Source organism: Coregonus clupeaformis, chromosome 25, assembly GCF_020615455.1.
Source record: "Coregonus clupeaformis isolate EN_2021a chromosome 25, ASM2061545v1, whole genome shotgun sequence".
Lineage (NCBI taxonomy): Eukaryota > Metazoa > Chordata > Actinopteri > Salmoniformes > Salmonidae > Coregonus > Coregonus clupeaformis.
Window position 1 is genome coordinate 34,122,922 of NC_059216.1, and position 25,411 is coordinate 34,148,332.

The 25,411-nt window shown below is 46.6% G+C and overlaps 1 protein-coding gene across 1 annotated transcript; it reads right to left on the reverse strand.

Moving 5' to 3' along the window:
• Positions 1-3,348: 3,348 nt before the first annotated feature.
• dio2 (iodothyronine deiodinase 2) lies at positions 3,349-25,411 on the reverse strand. Its single transcript, XM_041848282.2, has 2 exons — positions 24,752-25,411; positions 3,349-5,596 (listed from the first exon to the last, which is right to left on the reverse strand). The coding sequence occupies exons 1-2, from the start codon at positions 24,971-24,973 to the stop codon at positions 5,024-5,026; spliced, it is 795 nt and encodes a 264-aa protein (XP_041704216.1). The 5' UTR covers positions 24,974-25,411; the 3' UTR covers positions 3,349-5,023.

The following is a 25,411-nucleotide window of genomic DNA, read 5'->3' on the forward strand; positions in this document are numbered from 1 at the left end:
CCAGGGTTGTGGGTTTGTTTCCCACGGGGGGCCAGTATGAAAAATGTATGCACTCACTAACTGTAAGTCGCTCTGGATAAGAGCGTCTGCTAAATGACTAAAATGTCAAATATATTCAAGAAGCTTCTGTCCAAAACCGGTCTCCTGGTAGGCCTGAGCTGGGCTTCGGTACAGGAAGTTTAGAAGGGTTGTAAAGGTTAGTTATTAAAGTAGTTCAAGGTAGCTACTGTATGTGTTTATGGTATGAGATTTGGTTTAAAACAACAAAGCAGGCACCCCACCACTTGTTTTGGTAAACAGCTGAGGGATGAGGCTGGAGAAATCTAAACACTCTCAAACTCATAGACGGAGCTATGGATGCAAAGACTGACCATCCATGAGACCCAAAACAATTATAGTATTAACCATTTTTGGAATCTTAACCGTGTTTGTTAACAAACAATGGAATAAAACAGGCTTATATTTTGGGGTTCTGATGGCTTACGACAGTTGAACTAGGCTCCTGAGGCATTTCTAAGTTATGCTCTTCAACAGTCCATGGCTGTATACTGTATCATTGATTTAATTTTTTTTTAAAGAATGTACCAATCCCGGATTTCCCCTTTACGGTCAGATGGTCTATTTTAAGGGGATTGGCGTCAAACATACTTCAGTGGTCACTCCACTAGCGGTCGTCTTGCTTTACTCCCTCTGGGTCAGGCCATTGGGTGACAGGCATGCGTGGGTTTAAATTATATTTTAAATCTTTCAAACAGTGTTTGCTTTAGTTGGCCTGGAATGCGGGTTTCCACTTTTGCTACTTCCTGCTACTAAGCTATTGGTTTCATTGTGCCATGCAAGACCAATCAAGCCCAAATAGACCACTTGATTTCAGATAGTATTTGAACCCAGGTCTTGCCAGGCCACGGTACTTTGTCTTATGACAATCTGGGTTGAGCGCAGGGATTCCTGATCATAAACACTCACTCAACATAAAGGGAAGAATGTAGGAGGATTGTGATCATAAATCTGACCATTAGAGAAAGTGATGGCCATTCCTGACCATTCACACTCTCATTATGTCATAAACAGGATCCCTACTCAGCTTGTATGTGTGTGCGTGTGTGTCAGGATAATGAGGGCACCAGTTAAAGAGGGGTGCTGCTTTGGGTATCTTGTATAAACCCAGTACACACACACACACACACACTCCTTCAATGTGTTCTGCTCGGAGGGCCCTCATCCAGATGACCACAACAACAGGTCCTGTTTCACACCACAGCAATGGACCAGCTGAAAACATACTCCCTCTTTCTTTTATTACTTCTCATTCTCCTTCACCTCCTTCTATTTCCCCCCTCTTCCTCTTTACCTCTCCTCCTAGCCTCCTCTACATGTCTCCCCATTTCCTAACCTCCATTTCCTCCTCCGCCTCACCCCTCCCCCCTTTCCTCCCCCTTTCCCTTCCCCCTCTATCCACCTCTCCCTGACGTCAGTGCTATTCTGTGCAGTATTTGGCTGGCTCGCCGGAGAACAAGTTCAGCCAGGGGGCTTGGTTTCACGCCAACCCTACGGCCACAAGTAAACACATGTTATAACCTGTCATAGAGAGTGTGTCTGGAGACACGCTCCTCTCGGAAATGAAAACACAGGCGCTCAGTCTCCAACCCGCCTGTGGCTTCGCTATTGTGGACCATAACCAAAGCTGTCGTGTTTGAGGCGTCTTTCCCCCACTGCATGTGTATCTCTTTGTTTTGTTTCGAGAAGGGTCGTCGGGTGCATAGGCACGCACGTGTGCACACGTACAGAGGGCTTTCGTTTAAAGGCCCAGTGCAAAACGTGATTTTCCTGCATTATATGTACACTACATGGCCAAAAGTCTACTCATCAAACATCTCATTCCAAAATCATGGGTATTAATATGGAGTTGGTCCCCCCCTTTTCTGCTATAACAGCCTCCACTCTTCTGGGAAGGCTTTCCACTAGATGTTGGAACATTGCTGCGGGGACTTGCTTCCTTTCAACCATAAGAGCATTAGTGAGGTCGGGTACAGATGTTGGGCAATTAGGCCTGGCTCGCAGTCGGCGTTCCAATTTATCCTAAAGGTGTTCGATGGGGTTGAGGTCAGGGTTCTGAGCAGGCCACAATGATCTCGACTAACCATTTCTGCATGGACCTTGCTTTGTGCATGGGGGCTATGTCAGGCTGAAACAGGAAAGGGCCTTCCGCAAACTGTTGCCACAAAGTTGGAAGCACAGAATCGTCTAGAATGTCATTGTATGCTGTAACGTTAAGATTTCCCTTCACTGGAACTAAGGGGCCTAGCCCGAACCATGAAAAACAGCCCCAGACCATTATTCCTCCTCCACCAAAATGTACAGTTGGCACTATGCATTCGGGCAGGTAGCGTTTTCCTGGCATGCGCCAAACCCTGATTCGTCCGTCGGACTGCCAGATGGTGAAGTGTGATTCATCACTCCAGAGAATGCGTTTTCACTGCTCCAGAGTCCAATGGCGGCGAGCTTTACACCACTCCAGCCGACGCTTGGCATTGCACATGGTGATGTTATGCTTGTGTGCTGACGTTGCTTCCAGAGGCAGTTTGGAACTCAGTGGTGGGTGTTGCAACCGAGGACAGAAGATTGTTACGCGCAGACAATTGTTATGCGCTTCAGCACTATGCGGTCCCGTTCTGTGAGCTTGTGTGGCCTACCACTTCACGACTGAGCCGTTGTTGTTCCTAGACGTTTCTACTTCACAATAACATCACTTACAGTTGACCGGGACAGCTCTAGCAGGGCAGAAATTTCACGAACTGACTTGTTGGAAAGGTAACATCCTATGACGGTGCCATGTTGAAAGTCACTGAGCTCTTCAGTACGGGTCATTCTACTGCCAATGTTTGTCTATGGAGTGCATGGCTGTGTGCTCGATTTTATACACCTGTTAGCAACGGGTGTGGCTGAAATAGCCGAATCCAATAACAGCTAGTTTTGAGTTTTCCCCTCCCCACTCCACCACTACTAGAAAGTCCTAGCAAAATTCTTGATTGAGAAATTGCTATTTGCTAAGAAGCTATTTCTGTTACTTTTATTTTATTTTATTGAAAACAATTACAGTAAGGTACTTAATTGTTATCCAGAAAGGATTCAATATTGAGATAAAAAAAACAGCTGCTTTGGACAGTTCTATTCTTTCAGTCTCTCTCTCTCTCTCTCTCTCTCTCTCTCTCTCTCTCTCTCTCTCTCTCTCTCTCTCTCTCTCTCTCTCTCTCTCTCTCTCTCTCTCTCTCTCTCTCTCTCTCTCTCTCTCACCTACACACCATCAGCACTCACACAGAAAGAAATCACAAATCACAGAGTAGCAAATAACAGTCAGCGGCAACAACTTTATTTTACTTTCGGTCCCTCCTCTACTCTCCTGTATTTTTAGAAAAGCAGTACTACACAGGATTGAGATAGCATCATATGGATGAAGACGGGGGGGACATCAGTTTATGGACCTCTCCTAGAAATTGTTTGCGAATGTTGGATGGTTTGATGTTGTTAAAAGACGTGTTGGTTTGAGTCTACGTCAGGGAGGTGAGGTCTGTCATCCGACCACAAACAGAGTCAGTAACCCTTTAGTCAGTGGTTTTCATTCTCACACCAGCCCCGTCTTGACCCAAACCAAATGTCTGTCTGTCTGCCTGTCTGTCCCATGGACAACTAAAAACCTCTTCAGTCACATCACACCATACAACTGACACACACCCCTTCTGAAATACCTTCTTAAGCCATCTAGACACCACCTGTCCGTAGCGTCTCAACTCCTGCCACGCACCTTAGAGCTCAGTGTCCCAAAAGCTTCATGGTGAATGAGGCACTTTGTTTATCTTGACAACTCAACCATGAGAGCACCAATTGTACATTTAATGTTTGATGTTCTACACGTGGCGTATGTCTGGGTTGTCAAGAGAAATTAAGTACCACGTTAGCCATAAAGCTTTCAGGAAACTCACCTCAGGTCTTGGAGACATGGCCATCTCCCTCAACCCATTACATCTCTGTACACCCCTGCCTCATCGCTAACCAACATCGCTAACACAAACCATCACCAACAGCAAGTAGCCCTGGGATTACAGCTAGCTAGCTACGTAGCCTTGGTGCTAACTACAGTACACATTCTGCCTCTGTTTCTGGCTAACATGCTCTTGATACTGTGCTTTGCTCTCCGGCTCACTTTCCTCCCTCTCTCCTTCTCTACCTCTCGCATCGTCTGTCAGGTTAAAACGACAATATGGAGGAGATCGATACAGCGCTAACCTCTGTTTTCTAGGTGGTGTTGTAACATGAAGGATGTACTAGGAAGTGTCTGAGTCTAGATGGTTCTAAGCAGTCTACTCTAATGTGGTTATGAATAGTGTTGTAACACCCCCTCATACAGACAGAAGGGGAGTATGACACACTGTCTTCTTAAATAAAAAACTTTACAAGTGCATCGGCATACAAAATATTACCATGGTGTAAAAACAAACATCAGCATTAAAAACCACATAAATAAATTAATATAATATTTTATATATTTATATATAGTTGGGTACTTGTGCTTTCTACTCTGTTCAGTAATTTGGTTTTCATTTTTGAAAGTTGCCAGGTTAGAAGCTAATGTGGACTGTAACTAGAGAACTTATTCAAGATTAGCAAATGGGGATGAAGGTATTGATAAAGCGTGTCAGCGGTTAACCTTTTCAGTCTCTTCTTTTAGTCAACCTACTAACATAGGTAGCAGAGCATCAGTCCATGCTCTTAAGTCTATTGGTTCTGTTCTGTTGTGTTCTAGTGGAAAGTTGGTCTCCTTCCAGAAAGGAAGTTCATGAGATTTGGAACTTCGGAACCTTAGAACCTGTGACATGTTCTGTTCTGAGCGTTGCCTGTCCAGTTTTGAAAGCACCTCACCTCCCTTTTATTCTCCTTTTATACAAAAATAAATGTTCTCTCTTTCTCTTTTTCAGCCGTTCAGTTGTTCATAGAACTAGAGGCATCTCTTCCTCTCTGTCTGGCACTATCTCTTGCCCGAGCTCTGTTCCAGATACTGCCTCACATCCTTCAGGTTGTAGAAAAAGGGTCCCTTCCCTCCTAGGTAGGCGATCTTCCTCCTCTGCACGATGCACACCCTCTCATTGGACACGCCGTAGGCCACATTAGCATTGTTGTCCATACAGTCGGCCACCAGCTGGCACTGAGATGGCAGGCTGAAGGACTCAATTAGCTTCTTGGCCGCCACCACCCTCTCCTCGAGTGACTGGTGTTTCCTGACCTCGAAGGAGCGCGGGCCCATGGCGGGCGCCACCCAGCCGTCCGAGGGGTGCGCCTCGTCGATGTAGACCAGCAAAAAGTCGGCCACGTCTGAGAACTCCTCCACCAGCCGCCGGAAGGCGGGCAGGTGGCTGATGAAGGGGGGTCAGGTGGCCGAGCCGAAGTTTACCACCAGAGGGCGGTCCGACGACTCAAAGTCCAGCAAGCGGCACTCGTCCCCGGGATGAGGGCCTGTGGTGGTGGTCAAGCTGCTCCGCCGCCGGAAGCTACCAGGAACCTTGACCACTTTGGAGTTGGGTGCTTCACTGCCCAGTTTAACCTGCATGGGAGAGGAAGGAGAGGAGGGAGGAAGAGAGAAAGAGAGGTTGGTTATCAACTGTTTGTATTGAGATTAACAGTCTTTCTAAAAGAAAAGAGAAGTTTGGTTTTGACAGTCAATCAAGACCAGGCACAATAATATACAGTTGAAGTCAGAAGTTTACATACACCTTAGCCAAATACATTTAAACTCAGTTTTTCACAACGCCTGACATTTAATCCTAGTAAAAATTCCCTGTCTTAGGTCAGTTAGGATCACCACCTTATTTTAAGAATGTGAAATGTCAGAATAATAGTAGAGAGAATTATTTCTTTCAAATGTTATTTCTTTCATCACATTCCCAGTGGGTCAGAAGTTTACATACACTCAATTAGTATTTGGTAGCATTGCCTTTAAATTCTTTAACTTGGGTCAAACGTTTCTGGTAGCCTTCCACAAGCTTCCCACAATAAGTTAGGTGAATTTTGGCCCATTCCTCCTGACAGAGCTGGTGTAACGGAGTCAGGTTTGTAGGCCTCATTGCTCGCACATGCTTTTTCAGTCTGCCAACAAATGTTCTATAGGATTGAGGTCAGGGCTTTGTGATGGCCACTCCAATACATTGACTTTGTTGTCCTTAAGCCATTTTGGCACAACTTTGGAAGTATGTTTGGGGTCATTGTCCATTTGGAAGACCCATTTGCGACCAAGCTTTAACTTCCTGACTGATGTCTTGAGATGTTGCTTCAATATATCCACATAATTTTCCTTCCTCATGATGCAATCTATTTTGTGAAGTGCACCAGTCCCTCCTGCAGCAAGGCATCCCCACAGCATGCTGCTGCCACCCCCGTGCTTCACGGTTGGGATGGTGTTCTTCGGCTTGCAAGCGTCCCCATTTTTCCTCCAAAGATAACGATGGTCATTATGGCCAAACAGTTCTATTTTTGTTTCATCAAACCAGAGGACATTTCTCCAAAAAGTACGATCTTTTTCCTAATGTGCAGTTGCAAACCGTAGACTGGCTTTTTTATGGCGGTTTTGGAGCAGTGCCTTCATCCTTGCTGAGCAGCCTTTCAGGTTATGTCGATATAGGACTCGTTTTACTGTGGATATAGATACTTTTGTACCTGTTTCCTCCAGCATCTTCACAAGGTCCTTTGCTGTTGTTCTGGGATTGATTTGCACTTTTTGCACCAAAGTACGTTCATTTCTAGGAGACAGAACGCACCTCCTTCCTGAGCGGTATGACGGCTGCGTGGTCCCATGGTGTTTATACTTGTGTACTATTGTTTGTACAGATGAACGTGGTACCTTCAGGCGTTTGGAAATAGCTCCCAAGGATGAACCAGACTTGTGGAGGTCTACAATTTTTTTTCTGAGGTCTTGGCTGATTTCTTTTGGTTTTCCCATGATATCAAGCAAAGAGGCACTGTGTTTGAAGGTAGGCCTTGAAATACATCCATAGGTACAACTCCAATTGACTCAAATTATGTCAATTAGCCTATCAGAAGCTTCTAAAGCCATGACATCATTTTCTGGAATTTTCCAAGCTGTTTAAAGGCAGTCAACTTAGTGTATGTAAACCTCTGACCCACTGGAATTGTGATACAGTGAATTATATGTGAAATAATCTGTCTGTAAACAATTGTTGGAAAAATGACTTGTGTCATGCACGAAGTAGATGTCCTAACCGACTTGCCAAAACTATAGTTTGTTAACAAGAAATTTGTGGAGTGGTTGAAAAACGAGTTTTAATGACTCCAACATAAGTGTAGGTAAACTTCCGACTTCAACTGTATACTGTACATTCATACATACACACTCGTACACACACGTACGCACATGCCCACAACCACGCACACACACACACACAAAACACTAAATAATGCTTGACACGTTGTGAGGTGTCAAGTGCTCGACAGGACTTAATGGAAACTTGCACATTGACCTCACTGAGAATAACAAGTGCACAAAGCTGTCAATCAGGTCAAGCCTCAAGAATGAGTGAATGTGTGTGTGTGTGTTAGTGGTGCGTGGGTCAGCTGTTTGTTCACCCGCACCCATTAAATTATTGCATCTGAGCTCCTAGAGTGTGAGGCTCTCCTTTTATTTTTCAAGTGTTCACCCGCACCCGCCCGCAACCGCCTGACTAGGCCTACAGTGCTTTCAGAAAGTATTCACACCCCTAGACTTTTTCCACATTTTGTTGTGTTACAAGGTGGGATTAAAATTGATTTCATTGTACATTTTTGTCAACGATCTACACAAAATACTCTGTAATGTCAAAGTGGAGATAAAAATTCTAACATTTGTAAAAGAAAGAATATGAAAAATAAAACACAAATATATCTTGATTACATAAGTATTCAATCCCCTAGAATCACCTTTGGCAGCGATTACAGCTCAGTCTTTCTGGGTAACTCTCTAAGAGCACACCTGGATTGTACAATATTTGCATATTATTCTTATTCTTCAAGCTCTTGGTTGTTGATCGTTGCTAGACCGCCATTTTTAAGTCTTGCCATAGATTCTAAAGCCGATTTAAGTCAAAACTATAATTAAGTTAATCAGGAACCTTCAATGTCATCTTGGTAAGATGACTCTGTTTTGGGCCAGCTGCAGCTTAACTTGGTCTTTCCTTGCAGCACTGGACCACACGACTGGACAATAATCAAGATTAGACAAAACTAGAGCATGCAGAACTTGCTTTTTGGAGTGTGGTGTCAAAAAAGCAGAGCATCTCTTTATTACGGACAGACCTCTCCCCATCTTTACAACCATTGAATCTATATGTTTTGACCATGATAGTTTACAATCTAAGGTAACGCCAAGTAATTTAGTCTCCTCAACTTGATCAACAGTCACACCATTCATTACCAGATTCAGCTGAGGTCTAGAACTTAGGGAATGATTTGTACCAAATACAATGCTCTTAGTTTTAGAGATGTTCAGGTTTATTAGTGGCCACCCATTCCAAAACAGACTGCAACTCTTTGTTAAGGGTTTCGGTGACTTCATTAGCTGTGGTTGCTGATGCGTATATGGTTGAATCATCAGCATACATGGACACACATGTTTTGTTTAATGCCAGTGGCAGGTCATTGGTAAAAATAGAAAAGAGTAGAGGGTCTAGAGAGCTGCCTTGTGGTACACCACACTTTACATGTTTGACATTAGAGAAGCTTCCATTAAAGAAAACTATTTGAGTTCTATTAGATAGATAGCTCTGAATCCACAATATGGCAGAGGTTGAAAATCCATAACACATACGTTTTTTCAACAACAGGTTATGGTCAATAATATCAAAGGCTGCACTGAAATCTAAAAGTACAGCTCCCACAATCTTTTTATTATCAATTTATTTCAACCAATCATCAGTCATTTGTGTCAGTGCAGTACATGTTGAGTGCCCTTCCCTATAAGCATGTTGAAAGTCTGTTGTTAATTTGTTTACAGAGAAATAGCATTGTATTTGGTCAAACACCATTTTTTTCCAACAGTTTGCTAAGAGCTGGCAGCAAGCGTATAGGTCTACTGTTAGAACCAGTAAAGGTCGCTTTACCATTCTTGGGTAGCGGAATTACTTTGGCTTCCCTCCAGGCCTGAGGACAAAGACTTTCCTCTAGGCTCAGATTAAAGATATGACAGATAGGTGTGGCTATAGAGTCAGCTACCATCCTCAGTAGCTTTCCATCTAAGCAAGGAGGTTTGTCATTATTGATAATAACAATAATTTTTCCACCTCTCCCACACTAACTTTACAAAATTCAAACTTGTAATGCTTTTCTTTCATTATTTGTTTTTTTATGCATGAATATGATGGCTCACTGTTCAATGTTGGCATTTCCTGCTTAAGTTTGCCCACTTTGCCAATGAAGTAATCATTAAAATAATTGGCAACATCAAATGGTTTTGTGATGAATAAGCCGTCTGATTCAATGAAAGATGGAGTTGAATTTGTCTTTCTACCCATAATTTCATTTAAAGTACTCCAAAGTTTTTCTTTATATCATTGATCTTGGCTTCATAATACAGTTTCTTCTTCTTTTTGTTGAGTTTAGTCACATCATTTCTCAATTTGCAGTAAGTCAAACAGTCAGATGTGCAGCCAGACTTATTAGACACTCCTTTTGCCCCATCTCTTTCAACCATACAGTTTTAAAAAATCAATCCATGGAGCCTTAGTTCTGACAGTCAGTTTCCTAACAGGTGCATGTTTATCAATAATTGGAAGAAGCAATTTCATAAATTCATCAAGTGCAGCATCTGGTTGCTCCTTATTAATCACATCAGACCAACAAATATTTGTTACATCATCCACATATGAGTCACAGCAAAATCTTTTGTATGATCTCTTATACACTATTTAAGGCCCAGCTGTTGGAACTTTGGCTTTCCTGGATATAGCCACTATATTGTGATCACTGCATCCAATGTGTACGGATACAGCTTTAGAACAAAGTTCTACAGTATTAGTAAAAATGTGATAGATACATGTGGATGATCTTGTTCCTGTAGTGTTTGTAAACACCCTGATAGGTTGATTAATAACCTGAACCAGATTACAGGCACTGGTTACAGTAAGAAGCTTCCTCTTGAGCGGACAGCTTGACGAAAACCAGTCAATATTCAGGTCCCCAAGAAAGTAGATCTCTCTGTTTACATCACATACAGTGAGTGAAAAAACATTTGATCCCCTGCTGATTTTGTACGTTTGCCCACTGAAAAAGACATGATCAGTCTATAATCTTAATGATAGGTTTATTTGAACAGTGAGAGACAGAATAACAACAACAAAATCCAGAAAAATGCATGTCAAAAATATTATACATTGATTTGCATTTTAATGAGGGAAATAAGTATTTGACCCCTCTGCAAAACATGACTTAGTACTTGGTGGCAAAACCCTTGTTGGCAATCACAGAGGTCAGGCATTTCTTGTAGTTGGCCACCAGGTTTGCACACGTCTCAGGAGGGATTTTGTCCCACTCCTCTTTGCAGAGCTTCTCCAAGTCATTAAGATTTTCTATGGGATTAAGGTCTAGAGACTGGCTAGGCCACTCCAGGACCTTTATGTGCTTCTTCTTGAGCCACTCTTTTGTTGCCTTGGCCGTGTGTTTTGGGTCATTGTCATGCTGGAATACCCATCCACGACCCATTTTCAATGCCCTGGCTGAGGGAAGGAGGTTCTCACCCAAGATTCGACGGTACATGGCCCCGTCCATCGTCCCTTTGATGCGGTGAAGTTGTCCTGTCCCCTTAGCAGAAAAACACCCCCAAAGCATAATGTTTCCACCTCCATGTTTGACGGTGGGGATGGTGTTCTTGGGGTCATAGGCAGCATTCCTCCTCCTCCAAACACGGCGAGTTGAGTTGATGCCAAAGAGCTCCATTTTGGTCTCATCTGACCACAACACTTTCATCCAGTTCTCCTCTGAATCATTCAGATGTTCATTGGCAAACTTCAGACGGCCCTGTATATGTGCTTTCTTGAGCAGGGGGACCTTGCGGGCGCTGCAAGATTTCAGTCCTTCACGGCGTAGTGTGTTACCAATTGTTTTCTTGGTGACTATGGTCCCAGCTGCCTTGAGATCATTGACAAGATCCTCCTGTGTAGTTCTGGGCTGATTCCTCACCGTTCTCATGATCATTGCAACTCCACGAGGTGAGATCTTGAATGGAGCCCCAGGCCGAGGGAGATTGACAGTTATTTTGTGTTTCTTCCATTTGCGAATAATCGCACCAACTGCTGTCACCTTCTCACCAAGCTGCTTGCCGATGGTATTTTAGCCCATTCCAGCCTTGTGTAGGTCTACAATCTTGTCCCTGACATCCTTGGAGAGCTCTTTGGTCTTGGCCATGGTGGAGAGTTTGGAATCTGATTGATTGATTGCTTCTGTGGACAGGTGTCTTTTATACAGGTAACAAGCTGAGATTAGGAGCACTCCCTTTAAGAGTGTGCTCCTAATCTCAGCTCGTTACCTGTATAAAAGACACCTGGGAGCCAGAAATCTTTCTGATTGAGAGGGGGTCAAATACTTATTTCCCTCATTAAAATGCAAATCAATTTATAACATTTTTGACATGTGTTTTTCTGGATTTTTTTGTTGTTATTCTGTCTCTCACTATTCAAATAAACCTACTATTAAAATTATAGACTGATCATTTCTTTGTCAGTGGGCTAATGTACAAAATCAGCAGGGGATCAAATACTTTTTTCCCTCACTGTACACTATCAAGCATTTCACACAAATTATTTAAATACTGACTGTTCACACTTAGTGGCCTATAGCAACACACCAATAGAAAAGGCTGTAGATGTGGCAAGTGAAACTGCAACCACAACACTTCAATAACACTTGACATAAGATCTTCTCTAAGCATTACAGGGATATGGCTCTGTATATATACAGCAACACCTTCCCCATAAGCATTTCTGTCACTTCTATAGATTTTATATTCTTGTATTGCTACTGCTGTATCATCAAATGAATTATCTAAGTGAGTCTCAGAAATGGCTAATACATGAATTGTATCTGATGTTAGCAAGTTATTGATTTCATGAACCTTATTTCTAAGGCTACATATATTTATATGGGCTATTTTCATGTTTTGGAAAATGTGTATTCTGTACAGGCTTCCTTCTTTTCACTCTGTTAATCTGTGTTTGAAATTCACTGCTTGACTGATGTTAAGCACATTTTTACTCCTGAACTTATTTAGGTTTGCCATAACAAAGGGGTTGAATACTTATTGACCCAAGACATTTCAGCTTTTTTTGTAAACATTTATAAAATCACAATTCCACTTTGACATTATTGGGTTTTGTGTTTAGGCCAGTGACACAAAATCTCAATTTAACCCATTATAAATCCAGGCTGTAACACAACAAAATATGGAAAAAGTCAAAGGGTGTGAATAATTTCTGAGGGCACTGTATATGTGACAAAGTGAAAATTTGACCCTAACCTGACCCTGACCCTAACCCGAACCTAACCCAATAATATGGAAAATGCGCTGTAGGCTACAGTCAGAGATTGCGGAACAATTTTTTGACAGACGTTGCAGGATTTTTTGGGGGACTGATTTAGATATGTTTGTGCTTATATTCCGACAATTTGGTAGGCTATGTGTTAGTCAACTTGTTTATAATTAGACACATGCAGCTTCTCTTCTGTCATTATATGTTGCGCTTGAAGACTAAATAAACTCTTGCTCACCAGAATGTCATAAATCGATAGAATTAATGCTTCAATCTAGTTGACATCGGTAAAGTTTTCTCTGTGATCTCTGCTTCTTTCACAGAGCAAAGACGTTTAGGGACCGGGGAGAAAATGCAATAACTCAACAACAAAAAACAGGAAAGACTTTCTGTGCAACATTTTCAAATGACATCAATTTGACCGTTTGTTAAAGCTGTGAAAATCATGTTCCTTGTAAGATTTCAGTTCGGCTTCGATGCATATTTTATGTGGATGAAATACAATCAGCTTTTATGATGCTGATAAAAATAGCACCTTTACAGACGGTATCTAACTTTGCATTTGCATTCTGTCAAGATGCTGAAAGAAATAAATCATGGCAAGGTGACTGGGAATATGGCAGAATACAAACAGTGTAGCTACTCACTCTGCAAGGCAATTAAACTGGCAAAACATCAGTATAGAGACAAAGTGGAGTCGCAATTCAACGGCTCAGACACGAGACGTATGTGGCAGGGTCTACAGACAATCACGGACTACAAAAAGAAAACCAACCACGTAGCCGACACCGACGTCTCGCTTCCAGACAAGCTAAACACCTTCTTCGCCCGCTTTGAGGATAACACAGTGCCACTGACGAGGACCACTACCAAGGACTGTGGCCTCTCCTTCTCCATGGCCGACGTGATTAAGATATTTAAGCATGTTAACCTCCGCAAGGCTGCCGGCCCAGACGGCATCCCTAGCCGCGTCCTCAGAGCATGCGCAGACCAGCTGGCTGGTGTGTTCATGGACATATTCAATATCTCCCTTTCCCAGTCTGCTGTTCCCACATGCTTCAAGAGGGCCACCATTGTTCCTGTACCCAAGAAAGCAAAGGTAACTGAACTAAACAACTATCGACCTGTAGCACTCACCTCTGTCATCATGAAGTGATTTGAGAGACTAGTCAAAGATCATATCACCTCTACCTTACCTGTCACCCTAGACCCACTTCAATTTGCTTAGCGCCCCAATAGATCCACAGACGATGCAATTGCCATCACACTGCACACTGCCCTATCCCATCTGGACAAGAGGAAGAATTCTGTTCATTGACTATAGCTCAGCATTCAACACCATAGTACCCTCCAAGCTCATCATTAAGCTCGAGGCCCTGGGTCTGAACCCCGCCCTGTGCAACTGGCTCCTGGACTTCCTGACGGGCCGCCCCCCAGGTGGTGAATGTAGGAAACAACATCTCCACTTTGCTGATCCTCAACACTGGGGCCCCACAAGGATGCGTGCTCAGCCTCCTCCTGTACTCCCGGTTCACCCATGACTGCGTGGCCAAGCATGCCTCCAACTCAATCATCAAGTTTGCAGACGACACAACAGTAGTAGGCTTGATTACCAACAATGACGAGACCGCCTACAGGGAGGAGGTGAGGGCTCAGGGAGTGTGGTGCCAGGAAAATAACCTCTCACTCAACATCAACAAAACAAAGGAGATGATCATGGACTTCAGGAAACAGCAGAGGGTGCACCCCCCTATCCACATAGACGGGACCGCAGTGGAGAAGGTGGAAAGCTTCAAGTTCCTTGGCGTACACATCACCGACAAACTGAAACGGTCCACCCACACAGACAGTGTGGTGAAGAAGGCGCAACAGAGCCTCTTCAACCTCAGGAGGCTTATCACCTAAAACCCTCACAAACCTTTGCAGATGCACAATTGAGAGCATCCTGTCGGGCTGTATCACCGCCTGGCATGGCAACTGCACCGCCCACAACCGCAGGGCTCTCCAGAGGGTGGTGCGGTCTGCCGAACGCATTACCGGGGGCAAACTACCCGCCCTCCAAGACCCATACAGCACCCGATGTCACAGGAAGGCCAAAAAGATAATCAAGGACATGAACCACATGAGCCACTGCCTGTTCACCCCGCTATCATCCAGAAGGCGAGGTCAGTACAGGTGCATCAAAGCTGGGACCGAGAGAATGAAAAGCAACTTCTATCTCAAGGCCATCAGACTGTTAAATAGCCATCACTAGCACATTAGAGGCTGCTGCTGCTTATTGAAATCACTGGCCACTTTAAGAAATGGAACACTAGTCACTTTAATAATGTTTACATATCTTGCACTACTCATCTCATATGTATATACTGCATTCTATTCTATAATATTCTTCTGTATCTTAGTCCATGCCGTTCTGTCATTGCTTGTCCATATATGTATATATTCTTAAATCCCATTCCTTACTTTTTTGTTGTGTATTGGGTATATGTTGTGAAATTGTTAGATATTACTGCACTGTCGGAGCTAGAGGCACAAGCATTCAGCTACACCCGCTATGACATCTGCTAAACACATGTATGTGACAAATACAATTTCATTTGATTTGATTTGATGGACTGTCGTTTCTCTTTGAGCTGTTCTTGCCATAACGTGGACATGGTCATTTACCAAATAGGGCTATCTTCTGTATACCCCCCTACCTTGTCACAACACAACTGATTGGCTCAATTAACTTTTAACATGGCACACCTGTTAATTGAAATGCATTCCAGGTGACTACCTCATGAAGCTGGTTGAGAGAATGCCAAGAGTGTGCAAAGCTGTCATCAAAGCAAAGGGTGGCTATTTGAAGAATCTCAAATATAAAATATGTTTTGATTTGTTTAACACTTTTTTGGTTACTACATGATTCCATATGTGTTATTTCATAGTTTTGATGTCTTCACTATTATTTTACAATGTAGAAAATAGTAAAAAATTAAGAAAAACCCTTGAATGAGTAGGTGTTCTAAAACATTTGACCGGTAGTGGATATTAAGTTGGGGACAGGTCAAAACATATTTAAAACATTCATGCTAGCTAGCTGGCTTGCTGTTACTAGCTATTTTTTGTCCTGGGATATAAACACTGGGTTGTTATTTTACCTGAAATGTACAAGGTCCTTTTTTTTTTGCTGGATCTTTGTAGAATTTTGACCCATTTTAAGTCACACAAAATCATGTGTTCTTTACTCTGACAATTAATCAACAGATAAAAGGGGAAACCTATTTGCTCCTAAAAACCAATGAGGAGATGGGAGAGTGGCGGGACTTGCAGTGCTTTAAGTGTCTAAAATAGAACCAAGTTCTATTTTAGCGCCTGGCTACGCAGACTATTGTTGACGCGTGCGAGCAGTTTGGATGAAATTATTGAATAACATGTAGTCCCCTGTAGCTCAGTTGGTAGAGCATGGCGCTTGCAACGCCAGGGTTGTGGGTTAGTTTCCCACGGGGGGCCAGTATGAAAATGTATGCACTCACTAACTGTAAGTCGCCCCCCCCCCGCCATTCAGCCACACAATATGTCATGACCCTAAACCCACCCGCATATCCACAGGGACTGCGGATTATGAGTTAACCCGCGCATCACTAGTGTGTGTGTGTGCGTGTGTACATTAACCAAGCCAAGAGTCATTCATCAAAGTGAGATGGAGAGTGCTGAACAGAATTGCTTGCCTCCCCATGATGCCTCCCCATCTCAATCCCCACTAGAACACAGCAAACACTCCCCATGACAGATCTAGAACACTGTAAATCTTCATTTTGGAGGCAACGTCCGTTTTAGGTATTTTACATCAGTAAGTGATTAGGTGTATTGAATTGACCAGTGCACATGATAGACTTCCCCAAGTCCGTTTCATCCACTTAGTCAGCAGCCTAAGAGTTGAAATGAGTGTGAGTGTTGTTGTGGTAAGAGCCTTTTGACACTAACATTGTAATACTCTTTAACAGGCCTGACACTGATTAGGCATGACACATGAGAGTTCAGGAAAAGGTAGAACAATTTATTGTTTAGTAGGAGTAGAAGACGTAGACACAGCATGGGACAGGAGAGCGAGGGAAGAAGGGGAGAGAGAGAAGGAGAGGAGAAAGAGAGGTGGAAACAGATAGAGGAGAGAGAGTGATGCCAGAGTAAGAGAGAGCCAGGGACTGAACGACAGAGAGGTAGGGTGATGGGAAGAGAGAGGGCATGAGAGAGGGAAAACCCACCCGTATATCTGCGGGGACTGCGGGTTATGAGTCAACCCGTGCTTTACTAGTGTGTGTTTGTGTGTGTGTGTGTGTGTGTGTGTGTGTGTGTGTGTGTGTGTGTGTGTGTGTGTGTGTGTGTGTGTGTGTACATTAACCAAGCCAAGAGTCAATAATCAAAGCGGGATGGAGAGTGCTGGACAGAAGTGCTTGCCTCCCCATGATGCCTCCCCATCTCAATCCCCACTAGAACACTGCAAACTTGCCTCCCCGTGACAGATCTAAAACACTGATTAGGCATGACTCATGAGAGTTCAGGAAAAGGTAGAACAATTTATTGTTTAGTAGGAGTAGAAGACGCAGACACAGCATGGGACAGGAGAGAGAGGGAAGAAGGGGAGAGAGAGAAGGAGAGGAGAAAGAGAGGTGGAAACAGATAGAGGAGAGAGAGTGATGTCAGAGTAAGAGAGAGCCAGGGACTGAACGACAGAGATGCAGGGAGAGGGGGAGAGAGAGGGCATGAGAAAGGGAAAAAGAAGGAGTGAGAGAGAGAGGCAGGAAGAAAGGAGAGAGGAGTAAGAGAAAGAGAGGAGGAACGTGACAATAATACATCAGAGGATCAGACTATCAACAAGGGAGCAGAGGGGAGAGGTGGGGGAATCCTCTACCAAATTACCCAAAACTAGACGACCACATTCTTTAGTAACTAGCTTGATGCATGTGTTTCATGCATGTAAAACGTGCAAATCCATACTGTACATTTACCTGGCTATCAAAATGCCTATGTGTCAGATAATCTGTGTAAAAGCTCACGTGTACCTGGCTACCTGCCTGATGCCTAGTGTCTGGTTGGGACTGACACACCGGCGTCTGTTTGGTTTGGGAGTTAAAATGTAACATTTAGGAGATGCCAGACCTCTGAATTTCCAAGTAACTGAGGGTGAATGGCCCTCAGGGTTTTGACTGTCTGGGGGCCAAAGTTCATCACTTTTTAGATCAGATAACCTACATTTGATTTGATATCAAAGTACAACATGCTGATTTAAACAAGGGGACCCATGGACATGGTCTCAGATGGCAAGATAAGAATTCAGTAATGCAGAAATAGTATAATTGTCCTTTCAAAATTAACTATACACTGCTTTTGTAATGGCAAGAGTTACAGAGAAGCATGCCTAGCTAGATCGTTTTGTGCTGCAGCCTGGTCTCATAGACTAAACGTAACATAGTACATATAAATCTGGGACACTGAAATTTGTATGATATGTTATGTTTGTTATGGTTACATAAGACAGATGGTTACTTAAGACAAAAACGTAGGTTGGTTGGTTGGTTGGTTGGTTGGTCGGGATGGAGGGGTGGGCGTTTAATGCGAAAGTCTAGCTACCCAAAGGTTGCGAGTTTGAATCTCATCACAGACAACTTTAGTATTTTAGCCAATTAGCAACTTTTCAACTACTTACTACTTTTTAGCTACTTTGCAACTACTTAGCATGTTAGATAACGCTTCCTCGCACCCTTTAACCTAACTCCTAAACTTGACCCTAACCTTAACCCTTACCCCTAACCCTAACCCCTAGCCTAGCTAACATTAGCCACCTAGCCAGCTAGCTAGAATTCGTAGCATATCATATGTTTGTAACATATTGTACATTTTGCACATTCGTAACATATTGTAGCGACCTGCACAGACAGCTCTGTGTTATGTGTAATGCTGTTCGTTGGTTGTGTTGTACGTACTTGTACCCAGTGTTTGCGGGGTCCGACATGCCAGTCAACCTGTTATCTGCCAACCACGGTAATGCCTGGAATGTTCTGGTGCCGGGCATCCTGATGGTTGGTGGATCGGCTGGGGGGAGGGTTTGGCAGGGGGGTGGAGCATCGCAAGCTTAAGACCATGCTTAGACGTTGTTCTCTCTCTTACCTCTGGTCTTAACAAGAGATGGTCACGGTTGTTTTATACGGTTATCGTTGATTTATTTGGCGTGGGCTACGGCCAGACAGTAGCCTGTGTTGAGTTTGGTTAACAAACTGGGAATTCGTCAATTCAATCCTCTGTCTGGACATTTGTTTATTTGTGATCTAGCCAGGTCATTACATTTGTGTCAGAAGTTAAAACGTGGATAAAAGTTAGCCAGCTAGCTAGCTGACTACCGTGGCTAGCTAACGTTACGTGGAGAACGGGGGTTGAAAATGCTTAGAGGGAATCCGAAAGTGAAGGTGGAGGTAGGGGACGATTATGGCCAAGGAGGTACGTGTGCATGGATGTCGGAGGATCTGGCCGAGGAGATCGCCAGGGCATCGGCGCACAGAGGCCGCTTGAGGGTGACCACTAGAATGATGGCGGCTGAGGCGGAATGGGTGCTTCTGCGACTGTGCTTCGCGAAGATTCTGGGGGGCGGACCGAAGGGGTGACGTCGACGCTGCGTGACGAGGAGGCTGCGGCTCAAGATGTAAACAAACATGGTGGCGCCCAGTCCCCGATTGCATCCGTATCTGTTAAGACCGCGAAGTACTCCAGTAAGACGGATTGGGAAGCTTTTCATGCTCAATTTGAACAGTCAGCTCATTCTGGGGGGTGGTCGAATGAAGATAGGGCACTGCAGTTGGCTTTGTGCCTCATGGATGATGCTCTGTCCTGTTTGATATTGATTAGCTCCGAGGACAGATGCGATAATGGGGCTTTAGTTGGAGCACTGAGGAGGTGCTTTGGACAGTCTGTACAGCCCGTGCTGCTGCGCTCCGAACTGAGTAATAGACACAGGCAGCCTGGAGAGCCACTACGGGTGCTAGCTAATGACATTAAGAGCCTTTCTCGGTGGGCTCGCATGCCCCCCTCCGTGCAGAGCGAGCTAGCACGGGACAAGTTCATACAGGCGCTCTCTCTACAGAACTGCGCATACAGACCCAGCTGGCTCATCCTGAGTCATTGCAGATAGCCTTGGAGATGGCTTTGGAGAGGGAGCTCGTATGGGCTGGGGCTTCAGCTGGGGCTTCTGTGGGGGTGCAGGGAGACACACCCACTGTGCGGGCTGTGGGGCAGAGCGGCCCAACCTGCATGGGTGGCTAAAATGACTGAACTTATTCGTGCTGTGTCGCTACAGGTGGCACGCAACACTCGCCCTGGTCCCATGGTCTGCTGGGGGTGTGGTCAGCCAGGCCATCTGCGCCGGAATTGCCCCATGTCCCCCAGAGCTCAGGGAAATGGCTCGGTCCGCATAGGTGCGGACCCCTGGCTCTCTTTCCCAACCACCACAATCGCATAGGTGCGGACCCCTGGCTCTCTTTCCCAACCACCACAATCGCCAGGAGGAGCTCACCGGCACGGACAGGGGAGCGAGGCTCCACGTCCCCCAGAAGCAGACGAGTGCAAGCAGATGGAGCCTGTTGTTGTGGTGGGCCGGCCCTGTGTTGGGGACTTTTGTCATGTCCCTGTCACAGTGGAGGGGGTGCCCTGCTCTGCCCTGGTGGACACTCGGTCCACAGTAACCCTGGTGAGGCCGAATGTTGTGCCAGGTTCGACTCAGTTTGAGCCCACAACTGTGCAGCTCTGCACAGTTACAGGTGAGCTGGCACCCATAAAAGGGAAGGGAATAATGACTCTGACAGTAGGGGGCAGGACTGTGCATCATCCTGTGTGGGTGGTGGTTGTGCAGGACCCTTGTATTCTGGGGTTAGACTTTCTTAGGAGCACAGGCTGACAGTTAGACCTAAATGGGTGCACACTGAGCTTCCAGGGAGGGCCGGCAGTCACCATGGCCCCCCATAATGTCACATTCACACAACCCAACAACCCCCTTACTCCAACAGTTAAAGCAGCAGAGACTCATGTCTTCCCCCCCTCCCCCACATCTGTGTGTGACTTTTCCCGAGCCCCTCTGTCACCCAAGGTTGTGTGTTACATTCCCCCAGCTACCTCCATGACACATCCCTCCATGAGCCCTGGCCACGCCCCCCGCCCCCAGCCCAGCTAGCCCAGATGGGAGAGGAGAGGACACTGTCTGCAGTGAGGGAGATATGGAAGAGGAACTGTGTTGGTCTTGACCCCTAGCAGCAGGAACGGTTGTGGCAGTTGCTGTTTGAATTCAGAGACAGCTTTGCGCTGAGTGAGGAAGAGGTGGGTCAGACTCATCTGGTGCAACATGAGATCGACACAGGTGATGCTCGGCCCATCAAGATGCGTCCCCGCCGTATCCCGCTGGCACACCAGGAGGCGGCAGACAAGGCTGTTTTGGAGATGCAGCAGGCAGACTTCATCGAGCCCTCAGAGAGCCCCTGGGCAGCACCAGTCATCATGGTTCCTAAGAAGGGGGGCAAGCTGAGGTTCTGTGCGGACTACAGGCGGCTGAATGAGGTAACCAGGAAGGACTCATACCCCATACCACTCATTGATGAGTCGCTGGACCTGGTTAGGGGTCCTCCTGGTTCTCCTCACTAGACCTCCGCAGTGGCTACTGGCAGGTGCCCCTCTCCCCAGAAGCCAGAGCCAAAACTGTGTTCTCCACTAACAGAGGACATTGGCAGTTCAAGGTCCTGTGCTTCGGCCTGTGCAACACTCCAGCTACTTTTGAGCATTTGATGGACAGGGTGCTGGATGGCATCCCCCGACTGGAGTGTCTGGTATACCTCGACGACATCCTAGCCCATGGCAGCTCCTTCCAGTCAGCCCTGGGGGCGCTACGGCGTGTGCTGGAGAGGGTGTCTGCCGCAGGCCTGAAGCTCCACTCTGAGAAGTGCCACTTCATGAGGAGAGAGATGTCCTTCTTGGGCCACCAAGAGGGGGAGGAAGGCATCAGCACCATGGAGGACAAAGTGGGGCTGTCCGAGACTGGCCCACCCCCACTGACCAGCATCAGCTGAAGAGGTTCCTGGGCCTGGCCTCGAAATACAGGAGGTTTGTACGGGGCTTCCCAAACGTCGCTGCTCCCCTGAACCGCCTGCCGCCAAAGAACAAGGCCTTTACTTGGACAGTGGAGTGCGAGGAGTCCTTCAACACCCTCAAACGTGCACTGTTTGAGGCCCCCCTGACCTCAACTTGCCCTTTATCCTGGACACAGACGCTGACAATGTGGGCATGGGTGGGGTTCTGGCCCAGGTGGGGCCAGAGGGGAAGAGAGTGGTGGCGCACTTCAGTAAAACATTCAACAAACATGAGCGTGTCACCCGGCGGGAGCTCCTCGCTGTTGTGGCTTCCATCAAACACTTCAAGTACTACCTGGGTGGCCTGCCTTTTACTATAAGGACTGACCACTCTGCTCTCCAGTGGCTCATGTCTTTCAAAGAGCCAGAGGGGCAGGTTGCACGCTGGTTGGAGGAGCTTCAGCCGTACGACTTCACAGTGGTGCACAGGGCAGGGACACGCCACTCCAACGCCGATACCATGTCCCGTCGGCCATGTACTGCAGACTGGTGCCGCCACTGTAAGCGGCGAGGGGGCCATGAGAGAGAGCTGTGTGCGGAGGAGGGGGTCTGTGCCACAGTGTGTTGGGCGAGCGGGCCTGTCTGCTGTGAGCTGCAGAATGGCTGAATGGGGGCAGCAGCAGGTGTGGGAAATAGACCTACAGCCAGTGCTCCAGTGGGTAGAGGCACAGCTGAGGCCACCGTAGGAAGAGGTGGCAGCGCTCTCACTCGCGCCCAAAGGGTTGTGGTCAAAGTTTGAGAGACTGCGGCTGGCAGATGGCGTGCTACAGCGGGCATGGAAAGAGCCAGCTACGGGAGAAGAGAGGTGGCAGGTGGTGGTCCCAAAAGCACTGCGGGAGGCTGTGCGCCAAAGCACTCATGGGGGGTTGGGGACTGGACACTTTGGGGTCACAAAAGCCCTCTGCCGCCTCCGTCAGGGCTTTAACTGGGGGCAGCACAAGAGGGGTGTGGAGGGCTTTTGCCGCCGCTGTGACAACTGCACAGCGAGAAAGGGCCCTCCAGGCCGTTCTCATGCTCAGCTCCAACAGTCCCAGTTGGGGCTCCCATGGAGAGGGTGGGAGTGGACAGTGGAAACCGCTGGGTAATCACGGCCATGGACTATTTCACAATATGGCCCAAGGCCTTTGCTCTGCCTGACCAGGAGGCAGAAACCATTGTTGGCGCCCTGACAGCAGGGATGTTCAGCAGGTTTGGAGCTGCGGAGTCCATCCACAGCAACCAAGGCAGAAACTTTGAGTCATGTGTGTTCGCCACCATGTGTGAGAGGCTGGGTGTGCACAAGACCCGCACTACTCCTCTCCACCCTCAAAGTGATGGCCTTGTGGAGCGCTTCAACAAAACGCTTGGACAGCAGCTGGCCATATTCTCTGATAAACACCAGCGTGACTGGGACAAGCACCTGCCCATGGTCCTCATGGCATGCCGCTCCGCTGTCCAAGATTCCACCTCCTGCACGCCTGCCCTCCTCAAGCGATCCGCACCCCTGCACCTGCCCTCCTCAAGAGATCCACACCCCTGCAGAGATGGCGTTTGGTTGGCCCCTGGATAGCCCTCCTGTTCCCCCGGGGCCAGAGTATGCCCGGAGACAACCCACACCTTCGCCAGAGAGCAGCTGGTGAATGCAGGGGTGAGGCAGAAGAGAAACTATGACATGCACACCCGGGGAAGGCACTTTGTGGCTGGGGAGCTGGTCTGGGTCTACAGCCCCCTGAGAAAGAAAGGCAGATGCCCCAAGTTGGACAGCCACTGGGTGGGGCCCTGCAGCGTCCTGGAGAGGGTAGGGGAGGTTGTGTACTGGGTGAAGATTTCTCCCAGGGGTAGAAAGGTGGCACTGCACCAGGACAGGTTAGCCCCCTACAGAGGGGCCTCTTCTCCCCAAACCCCAGGGACCCCCACAATTCCCCTCTCTGGCAATGACATTCCCCAAGCACCAACCCCCAGGTGCCGCAGACAAGGCTCAAGACAGCCCACTCACCCAGACTCCCTCCTTGTGTCACTGCGTGGTTCCCCGGAGCCAGGGACTGTATTCCACGTTCCCTCATCCTTGACCCCATGTCCCTGCCTTCATCCCCTGGGCACCAGAGGGGCAGCCCCCTGCCACAGACTGAGCCCCCTGTTCCACATCTGGACACTCTGCGACCATCACAGCCACGCAGGCAAAGGAGAGCTCCGGGTCGCTTCAGAGACTTTGTTTGTTCCCTCTGGGACGAGGGACTTTGTGGTGGGGGGGCTGTGTAACGACCCGCACAGACAGCTGTGTATTATGTGTTATGCTGTTCGTTGGTTGTGTTGTACTTACCAGTACCTAGTGTTCGCTGGGTCCAACATGCCAGTCAACCTGCTGTCTGCCAACCACGGGAATGCCTGGAATGTTCTGGTTCCGGGCATCCTGGTGGTTGGTGGAGCGGCGACGGGGTGGGGGGGAAGCATCGCAAATTTAAGACCATGCTTAGCCATTGTTCTCTCTCTTACGTCTGGTCTTAACAAGAGATGGTCACCGTTGTTTTTTACGGTTATCCTTGATTTATTTGGTGTGGGCTACGGCCAAACTGTAGCCTGTGTTGAGTTTGGTTAATAAACCGGGAATTCGTAAACTCAAACCTCTGTCTGGACATTTGATCATTTATGATCTAGCCAGGTCATTACAATATTGTACGTTTTGCAAATTCGTAACATATAATACTAATTGTAATTCGTAACATATCATACGAAATGGGTGATGGACATCCAAAAATTAATGCATACCAATATGAAACGTAACATATCATACTAAAAAGAGTTTGACCCAATTACATAAAGAATAATGCGAAATTCTCTGAGACCAGGTTGTGTGCTCAAGCGGTTTTGACCAACTTTTATGCATGATGCCATTCTGACTCTTTTAGAGTACACTATTTTGCCGGCACAATGCCCAAGACCTGTGGGTGAGTTGCGCATACAATACCACAATACAAGTTCCTACAACTCACAGTATAACCACAAACTCTAACTACAGCGTAGCCTGCAGTGAGTTTATATGTATGACAATACAACATGGTTCATTACCTGTTTATATGCATCCAGCAGGAAGCTGTTCCATATGGACCGGAGCCCTGCGGAGGTCAGCATGCGCTGCCACTCTCCCCCGCCGCCGCCCGAGCAGCTCAGTAAGGACACTAGGCGCTTCACCAGAACCACCGAGTCGTAGAGCGCAAGGAACAAACAGTTGGAGAAGAAACCGGGCAGGATCTGGAGAGTGACCAGTAGGTCCACGCTGCCAGCGCCCATTTTATTTTAGGTTTCTGTCCCCAGACTATAGGCGACTCCAGAGGCGGGCAGCAGCGCAGCTCTGTCCCCGATGATTTGTCTCGGTTTTAGCTGCTTTCCAAACACATCCTGCGCAGGCTGGTGCTCCTCTTCTGTCCCCTGCTCGCTGTCTGACACTGTCACACACAGTGTCTCTGTCCACTCTATCGAAGGTGCGCTGTCTTTATTCTGATGCTCGCATTTCAATGGAGTGCGATCTGACTTGACTTGGAGCGCACAAATTAATTGACACACAGAGATAAAGAGAGACAGGAGAGGGCTCAAGGAGCATATCTAAGGGTTGAGCGCTGGGCTCTGCTGGTGCCAACGGTTCTATCACGACTATTTCTTCGCCCTTTGCAATTGCTTCTGTGCTCCGACAAGAATCCCTCTCGGCTGTAACAGTCTTTTTTATAGCGT